The 13,440-nt window shown below is 37.2% G+C and overlaps 1 protein-coding gene across 1 annotated transcript in view; it reads left to right on the forward strand.

The window, feature by feature from the left end:
• Positions 1–13,440, forward strand: part of LOC126299621 (protein DENND6B) — a 217,632-nt gene that overhangs the window by 148,930 nt on the left and 55,262 nt on the right. Inside the window, exons 3-4 of the mRNA XM_049991663.1 lie at positions 6,153–6,338; positions 7,772–8,022. Coding sequence (XP_049847620.1) covers positions 6,153–6,338; positions 7,772–8,022 — 437 coding nt within the window. The remainder of the gene's footprint in view (positions 1–6,152; positions 6,339–7,771; positions 8,023–13,440) is intronic.

Below are 13,440 nucleotides of genomic sequence, written 5' to 3' on the forward strand. Positions count from 1 at the left end.
TCTACTCACAAATAGAGCAAGGGAAAAATGACTGTATATAAGCTTCTGTACAAGTCTTAATTTCCCTCATCTTATCTTTGTTGTCCTTACATGATATGCACTTTGCTGGCAATAGAATGGTTCTGCAGTCAGCCTCAAATGCCAGTTCTCTAAATTTCTAAAATAGTGCCTTGCAAAAAGAGCACCGTCTGCCCTCCAGCTATTCCCATTTGAGTTTGTGAAGCATCTCCATAATACTTACGTGCTGATTGAACCTACTAGTAACAAATCTAGCAGCATGCCTCTGAATTGCCTTGATGTCTTCCTTTAATCATGTCTGGTTGGGATCCTACGCACTCAAGCAGCACTCAAAATGGGTTGCACTAGCATTCTAAACACTGTCTTCTTTATAGATGAGCTACACATTCGCAAAATTCTCCCAATAAAATAAAGTTGGGCAATTGTCTTCTCTGCTGTCAACCTGTCATGCTCATTCCATTTCATATCATGCTGTAGTGTGACTGTGATTGTGTAGAGCAGCACACTACTAATGCTGTATTTGAACATTACAGGATTGTTTTTCGTGCTCATCCACATTAACTTAAATTTCTCTACATGTAGAGCAAGCTGCCATTCATCACATCCTCTGGAAACAGCAAGTCATCTTGTGTCCTCCTAAGTCAGTCAATGATACCTTCCTGTAGACTGTAACATCATCAGGAGACAGTCATATATTGCTGCTCATCCTGTCCATCAGATCATTTATGTACATAAGGAATAAGAGTGGTCATATCACTCTTCCTGGGGGCACTCCTGATCGTACCCTTGTCTCTGATGATCACTCACTATTGATTGATTGATTGATTTTTATTGTTGTAGAGACCTCAGAGATCATCTGAGGCATTACAAAAGTCAATATTACACAGTATAAATGTTACACAAATAATTACAAAAAACAAGAAAAATATTACACAATATAAATATTACACAACTAATTATGGTACCTTCACACAAATACAAAACAGAGAAACTTATGGTACAAATTGATATAGCATAGTAAATTTAGCCAATTACAGACTTACTCATATATAGAAGCATGTAAAAACTGATCACAAAGTGTAGCCATACCATATTCTTTGCCTCCCTTAAAAATTCATCTGTTTCATAAATGCTGAGTTCAAGAAGAACTTTTTTTTTAATTGCTGGATTGGAAGATCCCTGATATGTTGGGGTATGGCACTAAAAATTTTTATCGACTTGTATAAGAAGCACTTTTGTGTTTCTTTTTTTATTGTTACATCAGAAAGAAACTAGGTCCTGCTTGTTTCTTGTGTTATAATTATGTCACATGTCATACTGTTGATAACTCAGATAGTTTTCCTTAATATGCATTACACACTGTAGTACAAATATTGATGGCAGGGTCATAATCTGTAATTTTTTTAAGCTTGGCCTACAGTGAGCTCTGGTTGCCAAGCTACATATCAGTCTTACTGCCTTCTTTTGTAGTTTGAAGACATTAGCTGCCTTGCTCTGATGTCCCCACCGTATTGTACCATAGGAAATGTGACTGTGTATTAAAGCAAAATAAACCACTTTAAGTACTAGCACATTTAGACTAAGCCGCAGATTCCTTAGAGCAAATATTCCTTTGCTAATGCTGTTTCCCACTTTTTCTATATGGCTACCCCAGGATAATTTTGAATCAGTTGAGATTCCAGGGAAATTAACAGCATTTGAGCTCTGCTCAAGTTCGGTGTTATTATTCCACGATACATACAGGTCTTGTATTTTTTTTCGTTTGACACAAAGGGAATTAGCTTTACACCAATTTTCAACTTTGACAGTGCACTGGTCTGCTTCATATTTCACCTTCTGAGCTGTTTCTGCAGTTATACAGACTGCAAGATCATCTGCAAATAAGTAAGTCCTAGCTGATGGCCCAACTATGTTACATGGTAAGTCATTTATATAAATAATAAATAGAATTGGGCCAAGTACAGAACCTTGTGGGGCACCCATGCCCACAGGTAAGTAATCTGATTCTGCACCATTAAAAACCACCTTCTGCACTCTATTACTTAGATAAGATTTTATCAATTCCAGAGCACTTCCTGTAAAGCCGTAGAATTGCAGTTTGTTCCATAAGATTTCATGAGACACAGTGTCGAAAGCTTTTGATAAACCACTAGCTTGCTTTCTAGTTACTTCACACACTGTGCTAAAAGTGATAAGGCAGATTTAACAGGTCCTAAACCTGTTCTGAAGCCAAATTGACTATCAGTGAAGATTTTGTTTTCTTCAAAGTATTTTACTTCCCACGTGGAATGTTTCCCTCTATTATATTCATATTTTACTATTTGATTATTTAATATAGCTTCTATCACTTTAGACAAGATTGGCACTATTCAAAAAGGCCTAAAATTATCACAACTTGAGAGGCTGCCTTTTTTGTGTATTGGAGTGACTTTAACAAACTTTAGTGCCTTTGGGAACTGAGCTTCCAAAATACATGTATTTACTACATCTGTTATCAATTCTGGCAATTGAACTGACTCACACTTTAACATGGCTGAACTTAAACCATAAACGTCATTACTAAAACTGTTCTTCATTTTCCTCAGTATATTAGTAACATCCTGTACCTTGACCAGCTTAAAGCTAAATGTACTTTCAGGCTTTGTGGTGTTTCTCAGTTAGTATTTATGGTCAGTGGCTATATTGGAAGTGCCAATAACCTTTATTATTTCTTGCACCTTCTCAGTGAAGAATGTATTTAACTGTGCAGCATTCAGATTACCGCTTTCAGCTTGTGAAGTCATGTTCCTGTTGCACTGACTGTTATTGATATTCTACATTGCATGTGTCTTATTTTCAGATGTTAGTATTATATCTTCATTTTTTTTTTTTTTTTTTTTTTTTTTTTACACGTAGCTTCCTTTAAGGTCTGTCTTACACTTTTCTTTTTCACTGTGAGCATGTCTTTAAATACTTGAGAACCTGTACTTCTATACCAGTCATAATATTGACCGCACTCCCTCTTGATCTTCAACACCTTTTCATCCTTGACCTTATTTACTCTAAGTGCCTTTTTATTATTTAGTAACTTAATGGGAAGGGACATCTTAGCATATACAGAAAGAGTAGATATGAGTTCTTCCACCTTTCTACCTATTGCATGTTCTCAATAAACCTGCAACCAATTACTTTTATCAATATGAGACTTAAACATATTTAGATTATCATAATTGACAACACATACTTTCTTTCCTGCCATGTGCACTGAGTCAGTGTTACAATTTCTTGTTATATCTGTTGTAAGAAGTAGTGGCCAGTGGTCAGATACCCAGGTCTTAATTACCTCTGACTTGAGATGCATTAACTCATTTGATACAACTATATTGTCAATACAGGTACCAGTACCTTTGTTGAAGACAGTGTACTGAGTTTTATTACTTAAAAAGTCTTTGAGCAACTTGCATACACTTGGACCTTGTCAGCAGTGTACAGTTACGCCCCATGTCATACACTTTCTGGGAATCTAGGAGTATGGTATCTGTCCATTGTCTTTCGTCCATGATGTGTAGGACATTGTGTGACAAAAGGGCAAGCTGAGTTTCACAGGAGCACTGCTTTCTAAACTGTACCAATCTGTGGACACAAGCTTTCCTGTCTCAAGATTTTTTTTTTTATTTTTTATTTTTTTTTTTATTCAAACTCAGAATGCATTCAAGGATCTTGCAGCAAACTGATGTTAAGGATATTGGTCTGTAATTATGCAGGTCCATTCTTTTACCTTTCTCATATGTATAATCACCTGCATTTTTTTCCAGTTGTGCTGGGCAAGAGGTCCTTTATAAATGTGAGCTAATTAAGGGACCCATACTGTAGAATGCTCTCTGTAAAACCAAGTTTAAATCCATCTGGATCTGGCAATTTATTTTTTCACTTTTTTCAGTTGCCTTTTCTATGCCAGGGATGCCTATTTCTATGTGCTTTATGTGGGAATCTGTCCGACAGTCAGATTGTAGTATGTTTGTATGATCATCCTGTGTGAAAGCTCTCTTAAATGTGAAATTTAAAACTTCAGTTTTCCTTTTGCTGTCTTCTATTGTCACCCTAGGATGGTCGAAGAGTGACTGGATAGAAGCCTTTGATCCGTTTAGTGATTTCACGTATGACCAGAACTTTCTTGGGTTCTCTGCGAGATCTTTTGCCAAGGTATGAAGGTGGAAGTTGTTGTATGCTTCACACATTGATCTTCTTAGGGACACATGAATTTCTACAAACTTTTGTCTTTAGACATTTTTGCGTTCTTTTTTTATGTGAGAGTGCAACAGTCTCTGATTTTTCATTGTTTTCAGAATTTGGTTATTAAAACATGGAGAGTATTTTCCATCCTTCATCCACGTGCTGTGCTGATACATCTCCAGAGTATGATTTACAGTCAGTTTAAACTTATTGTAACTAAATGATGTCTATTCATTTTCTGAATGGGATGCTGCTTAGCTACTCTTTCTAGTAAAAATACTGACCTAGCCTTCTTGAAGGATTTATTAACTTTAGTAATCATCATCTCTATCATGATGACATGATCACTAATATCTGTCTCTGTAATGACACTGTCAATAAGTTCAGGCCTGTTTGCAGCTACAAGGTATCACATATTTCCATTGTATGTGAGTTGTTTAAATAATTGTTTAAGGCAGTTTTGGGAAAACTTGTTCAAAAGTACTTCACAATGCTGTCTATCAGTACAACTTACAGTGAAATCATAGAATTCCCAGTCTATACTCAGTAGGTTAAAGTTCTCTCCAAATAATACTGCATGATCTAGATATTTCCACACTACTGAGCACAATGAATCTTCACAATTTATACTTGCAGAGGAGGACTATAAAATGATGATTGGAACACACTGCACAAGCAAATGGCATGTTAATGTGTTATGTAATCAGTGCAAATGTAGCCACTTCTAGATAAGCATATCTGCTCAACGTTAACTATGTACAATTCTTATGGCAGAATAAAGTGACCCCTAGGGCTGCTACTCATGTCCAGATAACTTTACTACCAGACTCAGTTTTGAGCTCAGCACATACAATATCAATAAATTTTCAAAGTCTTTCTCAATCCATGGGCAGTGTTAATGGGTATTGTGTATCTTGGGGTGAAGACTATTGTGTTGTTGGCTTTTGCAGCACAGAAATGTACAGAAGTATGAAAACATCATGAAATGAGCACAAAGTGGATGCTGTGTATGCCTGACAATAACATAAGTAAATTATTTTAATCTGCCAATTTAAAATGCATGACTGCCATGTAATCAATATTTCCAGAACATGCCTTGAACTGAAAAAAGAGCTATTGTGGGTCACAGTATCAGATTAGAGATACATTTATGATGTTTCTAAGATACAACTTGCATAGCTGTGAAAGTCAAAATTTTATTGCTAAATACTATTGTCACACAAATGCGGAACAGAGAACAACATATATTATGAAAAGCAGATCAGAGTAGTAAGTACTTTTTTAGTTGTATTGACAAGAAGACAGCAACATAATGGACATCTGTCATTGGGCATTGTCTTGTGATCATGATGTGCAGTAATGATTTGTGTGATGATGTGCAGTAATGATTTGTGTGATGATGTGCAGTAATGATTTGTATGATAACACTGTTTATAACCTTATGATGTACATAAATGAAGGTCAGTACCATTACTGAAACCTTTGATCTAATTTCGGTAATAGTACAACTCAAAATGATGATTGCCAACTTGCTTTAACTATTGGTGTGGTGCATTTGTCAAAATTTTTGAATTTTGCTTTAAGAAATAATGAGTCTTAGCTGAAATGCATAAAATGTCCATTGATGTATAAAAATCCACTCATTGTAAAACTGAATAAAATTAATGGAGAAGAGAGAGAGAGAGAGAGAGAGAGAGAGAGAGAGAGAGAGGGGGAGAGAGAGAGAGAGAGAGGGGGGGGGGGGAGGAGGAGGAGGAGGAGAAGAAGAAGACGTAATTTTATTATCTGTTGGCTCTGATGTCACAGTCCATTTTCTTTGTTTGCAAAATACATTAATTTACACAATTTGAAATACTATTTCATTTTCTATATTACGAATGCAGTATTATCATTTTGTATTAATTGTGTAATATGTATTTCAGAGTGTGGTTATTGTGTCGCGTCTGTCATTCTTGAGCCTCTTCACTGAAGTGTGTTCTCTGATCGCCCCTGAATATTTTGAAAATGGTGAGCCAAGTATAGAAGCTGCATGCCATGATATAGACCAGTGGCCAAGTCCTGTCCCTGGAGAAAACGTTAATCTGCCACTGTTTGGAACAGTGCTTCAGGTATGACAATGAATGAGTGCATTGGGGCATTTACTTTTGTCTGTGAATCATAATATATAATGATAAAATATCAGTTAACATCTATGTGCTATAGTTTGTTCAATTTTTAGCCTGCAGTGTCATGTAGTAGATTACAGTCAGTGAAATAATTTGAAAGAATTGCCAGATGGTATGATTGTATTTGCCATCTGCTGTAAGTGGATGCTTCAATTGACAAATATAGAAGCTGACACACTATTAATATGAGAACTACAGTTTCTTGCAGTCCCATCCCTATATTTCTTTTTTTATGTTGACTGACTGTTACAAGTACTGTAGTAAGTTTTTTTGCTTGAGACCTAAAGTGTGAAGCATTGTAAAACAGTATATGGAGCAGTAAAGTTTATCAAATTAAATTTTGAGTTAATTTTTTTAACATTTCAGTCTACTGAATGAAATGTACTATCAGAATTTTAAAGGGAAAAAAATCAAAAAACAAAGAGGTTAAAGAAGAAGAAAAATTTATACGAATGTTTCTCTTTCCGTTTCATGTATCTTTCAGAAATATTAGACAGACTCATAGGGAAGTACAAATTGTATCCAAATAAAATCTCCTTGGGATTACTTACGGAGGATCAGTCAAAACATAAAACACTTAAAGACTGCATTTCTGATGGTTTCAGTGCCTGAAGTAACACAACAAGCAAATATGTGCAAAAAGTTGCAGGGGAATCACTGTCGAGTTTGCAAACAAGCATAATGGTTATGGCATGCGGAAGATCTAACGCTTGCCTAAATTACTTGATTGGTAATAACTTTTCTTTTGTAGGAAATGTTTCAGGTCTAAATGTGAGGTTCCAATACCTGTTTGGTAATTCAGATTTATGTTTTAATGGTTTCCATAAATTACTTAAATTGCACAGACAGGATGGATCCTCTGCGCAAGACTTGGCTGATCTTGATACTCAAACTCATTTTGAAATTAAAAGTCATGTCCTGCAAATGCTCTGAACTCATCTTTGTGGCTGACTGTGAACTGAATATCATTTAGAGCACAACATTAAGGGCCGCCACTACATCTCTTCCAATGATGCCATATTGCTGAAACTTGTATCAATAATATATTATGTTTGCTATTATTGTACAGTTTTATTGAATGTGTGTCAATGAGCCAGAAACCGATCACAAGCAATGCTTTCAGAATGACCTGCTAAGTTCATTTGATAGTGTCAGTTAATAGAATAATATTGTATGGAAGAAAATACAGTTCAATACATAAGAATTATTTCTGTCACCAACCTCTTACTTAATAATGTATTGTGTTAACTTTCCCACTGTCATTTTAAACTTTCTGTGTGGGTATTGCTATAGTGGAAACATGTTGTTTGTAGAAACTGAGTTTATTAACCAGTAACATAGTATATGCTGTTAATTCAAATTTTTGGACCTTTCAGGCTTATATTCCTGTTCAAAGCAAAAAGCCATGCAGTGTAGTTCCATCAGGCTCACCTCCAAGAATGAATTCATTAGTGCAGCCACCACCGACTGTCCTCCGCTCTATTCATGAAGTAAACTTATTCCGATGTTTTTCACCTGTTGTCTCACATGTACTCCTCTTATGGGAATTAGTACTTACTGGTGAGCCAATTGTGGTAATGGCTTCATCTCCCTCTACATGTTCAGAAATGGTGCAAGCTCTTGTAAGGTATGTATTTTTTAATGCAGTTAAAGTAGCGCACTGTGTTTTGTTTGTATGTTAAACAAATAAAGTTTGCTTATAATACTACTGGTGTAATTTGGTATTGTGTAATGTAGCGGAAATCCTGATATACTCACTAAGAAATTATTTGATAGTGAATTCTCAATTGCATAGACTTTTGCTGCTATAATATATGATTGGAATGTGGATTAATTAGTATTAATATGTTTTCTTATTTGTCTTATTAGATACAAAGTGTATTTGATATCCTCAGTTTATAACTGTTGTGTTTTTCAGATCTAGCTTTCAAAACACTAACACTGCCTATATTAAAATTCTCAAGATATAAATTAATTCCCCATAAATTTCTCCTTCTCTCATAAAATTAAGAGCCGTTGTCAGGGGAACCTCACCCCCCCCCCCCCCCCCCTCCTTTTTTAAAGATAATGTGATTATTGTGTAAATGCTCTTTCATTTAGTACAGACTAATTATTGGTTTTCTTAGCACCCTTTTATTTTGATATATAACGTAAAAATCAGGAGTTCTTTACTGAACCACAATTAATATAATTTTGTAATAATTCTGAAACATTCGTGAGAACTCTTAATATGTTCTTTATGACTTGTGTTAAATTTATGACACTGTATAAGTCACAAATAAATCACAAAGAATATAAAGCACTGTGAAGTTCATTAGGATTGTGTGTTGGCTCCACCATCTATTACACAATTCCTATGTCAACACAGAAGCTGCAACATTGATATCTGCTTGTAGATGTTCCTCATTTGTTTATTTCTCTGGACTGATGACGTGTGAAACTATGTCCATGACTCAGAGTCTCATTTATCTATTGCTCTGCATATTTTAAATATTCTTACAATATTATCTGAATGTAGGCTCTGCATTGTCACTGATTTTACTGACTACTTCTCACCAATCTTTTATGTGTTGAGATGTTTACAAAAGGTAGGTGCATCATTTCTGTTCAGGAAACTGAATGAGACTCATTAACATTCTGCCAGTTGGTAATTAACAACAGGGCTCCATCCACGACTGTACCCTCAGGTCTGATGCTTCTGTGGATGGTCACATGCCCTCTTTCTGAATATTACTGTTGTCTTAAATGATTTTCAGTGACTTGAAAGTACAAAATATGTTGTTCATCTTCCTGACAGATAACAAACACAAAGCAATTGTCACTATGTTCCATTTCAGTGGAACTGCTTGGAGATTGTCGAAGTTCCACTGTTACTGATAGGATGAATGGACAACTTCGTCGTATAATTTAGACTCCTCTGAATTAAATTTCATTTCTCCTGGAGCTCAGTGGACTCTTAAGGAGGCCTGTGTAGACTTATTAATGATTTGAGGTATGATGCAAAATCTCTAAGACAATAGAACCGGAAATCAGTTGTCTATTTTGTATGCCTTCTTCATGTTTGCCCTTTGATTGATAACAATTTTTATGTAGCATTGCAGTATCCATTTCCAACAACTTCTTGAACTGTAGTTCAGTTTTGGTGTCAACATATGTTTGTCCCTTTCTATGTGCCATACCTACATCTACATCTACATGATTACTCTGCAATTCACATTTAAGTGCTTGGCAGAGGGTTCATCAAATCACAATCATACTATCTACCTACCATTCCACTCCCGAACAGCGCGCGGTGAAAACGAACACTTAAACCTTTCTGTTCAAGCTCTGATTTCTCTTATTTTATTTTGATGATCATTCTTACCTATGTAGGTTGGGCTCAACAAAATATTTTCGCATTCGGAAGAGAAAGTTGGTTACTGAAATTTCATAAATAGATCTTGCCACGACGAAAAACGTCTTTGCTTTAATGACTTCCATCCCAGCTCACGTATAATATCTGCTACACTCTTTCCCCTATTACATGATAATACAAAACGACCTGCCCTTTTTTGCACCCTTTCGATGTCCTTCGTCAATTCCACCTGGTAAGGATCCCACACCACGCAGCAATATTCTAACAGAGGACGAACGAGTGTAGTGTAAGGCATGTTCTCTAAGTGTCCTGCCAATGGAACGCAACCTTTAGCTCACCTTCCCCACAATATTATCTATGCGGTCTTTCCAACTGATGTTGTTCATGATTTTTACACCCAGGTACTTAGTTGAATTGACAGCCTTGAGAATTGTACTATTTATCGAGTAATCGAATTCCAACGGATTTCTTTTGGAACTCATGTGGATCACCTCACACTTTTCGTTACTAAGCGTCAACTGCCACCTGCCACACCATACAGCAATCTTTTCTAATTCACTTTGCAACTGATACTGGTCTTTGGATGACCTTACTAGACAGTAAATTACAGCATCGTCTGTAAACAACCTAAGAGAACTGCTCAGATTGTCACCCAGGTCATTTATATAGATCAGGAACAGCAGAAGTCCCAGGATGCTTCCCTGGGGAACACCTGATATCACTTCAGTTTTACTCGATGATGTGCTGTCTATTACTATGAACTGCGACCTTCCTGACAGGAAATCACGAATCCAGTCGCACAACTGAGACGATACTCCATAGGCCTGCAGCTTGATTAGAATTTACTTGTGAGGAACGGTGTCAAAAGTCTTCCGGAAATCCAGAAACACGGAATCAACTTGAGATCCCCTGTTGATAGTGGCCATTACTTTGTGTGAATAAAAAGCTAGCTGTGTTGCACAAGAATGATGTTTTCTGAAACCATACTGATTACGTATCAATAGATCGTTCCCTTCGAGGTGATTCATAATGTTTGAATACAGTATATGCTCCAAAACCCTACTGCAAACTGACATCAATGATATAGGTCTGTAGTTCGATGGATTACTCCTACTACCCTTCTTAAACACTGGTGCGACCTGCACAATTTTCCAATCTGTAGATACAGATCTGTTGGTGAGCGAGTGGTTGTACATGATTGCTAAGTAGGGAGTTATTGTATCAGCGTAATCTGAAAGGAAACTAATCGGTATACAATCTGGACCTGAAGACTTGCCCGTATCAAGCAATTTGAGTTGCTTCACAACCCCTAAGGTATCTGCTTCTAAGAAGCTCATGCTAGCAGCTCTTTGTGTTTCAAATTCTGGAATATTCCATTCGTCTTCCCTGGTGAAGCCCAATTCTCTAACAAGGCTACTTTCAGTTTCAGGAACATTGCTCATTGTATTTTACTGGCAGATACATCTTTCAACTATAGTATGCTGACATGAAAGTCTTCTATTTTGATTTTATATATGTTAGACATATACTAATATTTTGTAGTATCTCTTATAATATTTTTTGTATAGATGTGTGAATATTCAATTTTTTAAAAAAAAGATTGTGTTGTGTGTTTATGTAAAAGTCTAATGGAATAGGCTAAAATCAACTGTATTAATTATTTTATTGCTGCAATTTTCTGTTGGTACTGCCATGATCTTGATTTTTCTGGAGAGGTTGTCAACGAGCTTTCTCTTATATGCATTTCCTATTATTCTGTCTGTAATCATCTCAACTCTTTTATGTAGTTAATTTTTATTTAGTAAGCTTTGGTGGTATTGCCTCTATGGACTCCCCGAGTTTTTCTACATCTACATCTACATCCATACTCCGCAAGCCACCTGACGGTGTGTGGTGGAGGGTACCCTGAGTACCTCTATCGGTTCTCCCTTCTATTCCAGTCTCTTATTGTACGTGGAAAGAAGGATTGTCGGTATGCTTCTGTGTGGGCTGTAATCTCTCTGATTTTATCCTCATGGTCTCTTCGCGAGATATACGTGGGAGGGAGCAATATACTGCTTGACTCTTCGGTGAAGGTATGTTCTCGGAGCTTTAACAAAAGCCCGTACCGAGCTACTGAGCGTCTCTCCTGCAGAGTCTTCTACTGGAGTTTATCTATCATCTCCGTAACGCTTTCGCGATTACTAAATGATCCTGTAACGAAGCGCGCTGCTCTCCGTTGGATCATCTCTATCTCTTCTATCAATCCTATCTGGTGCGGATCCCACACTGCTGAGCAGTATTCAAGCAGTGGGCGAACAAGCGTACTGTAACCTACTTCCTTTGTTGTAGGATTGCATTTCCTTAGGATTCTTCCAATGAATCTCAGTCTGGCATCTGCTTTACCGACGATCAACTTTATATGATCATTCCATTTTAAATCACTCCTAATGCGTACTCCCAGATAATTTATGGAATTAACTGCTTCCAGTTGCTGACCTGCTATTTTGTAGCTAAATGATAAGGGACCTATCTTTCTATGTATTCGCATCACATTGCACTTGTCTACATTGAGATTCAATTGCCATTCCGTGCACCATGCGTCAATTCGCTGCAGATCCTCCTGCATTTCAGAACAATTTTCCATTGTTGCAACCTCTCAATACACCACAGCATCATCTGCAAAAAGCCTCAGTGAACTTCCGATGTCATCCACCAGGTCAGTATATTGTGAATAGCAACGGTCCTATGACACTCCCCTGCGGCACACCTGAAATCACTCTTACTTCGGAAGACTTCTCTCCATTGAGAATAACATGCTGCGTTCTGTTATCTAGGAACTCCTCAATCCAATCACACAATTGATCTGATAGTCCGTATGCTCTTACTTTGTTCATTAAACGACTGTGGGGAACTGTGTCAAACGCCTTGCGGAAGTCAAGAAACACGGCATCTACCTGGGAACCCGTGTCTAAGGCCCTCTGAGTCTCGTGGACGAATAGCGCGAGCTGGGTTTCACATGACCGTCTTTTTCGCAACCCATGCTGATTCCTACAGAGTAGATTTCCAGTCTCCAGAAAAGACATTATACTCGAACATAATACGTGTTCCAAAATTCTACAACTGATCGACGTTAGAGATATAGGTTATAGTTCTGCACATCTGTTCGACGTCCCTTCTTGAAAACGGGGATGACCTGTGCCGTTTTCCAGTCCTTTGGAACGCTTCGCTCTTCTAGAGACCTACGGTACACCGCTGCAAGAAGGGGGGCAAGTTCCTACGCATACTCTGTGTAAAATCGAACTGGTATCCCATCAGGACCAGCGGCCTTTCCTCTTTTGAGCGATTTTAATTGTTTCTCTATCCCTCTGTCATCTATTTCGATATCTACCATTTTGTCAACTGTGTGACAATCTAGAGAAGGAAGCACAGTGCAGTCTTCCTCTGTGAAACAGCTTTGGAAGAAGACATTTAGTATTTCGGCCTTTAGTCCGTCATCCTCTGTTTCAGTACCATTTTGGTCACAGAGTGTCTGGACATTTTGTTTTGATCCACCTACCGCTTTGACATAGGACCAAAATTTCTTAGGATTTTCTGCCAAGTCAGTACATATAACTTTACTTTCGAATTCATTGAAAGCCTCTCACATAGCCCTCCTCACACTAAATTTCGCTTCGCGTAATTTTTGTTTGTGTGCAAGGCTTTGGCTAT

The sequence above is a fragment of the Schistocerca gregaria genome, chromosome X (assembly GCF_023897955.1).
Source record: "Schistocerca gregaria isolate iqSchGreg1 chromosome X, iqSchGreg1.2, whole genome shotgun sequence".
NCBI classification, from domain to species: domain Eukaryota; kingdom Metazoa; phylum Arthropoda; class Insecta; order Orthoptera; family Acrididae; genus Schistocerca; species Schistocerca gregaria.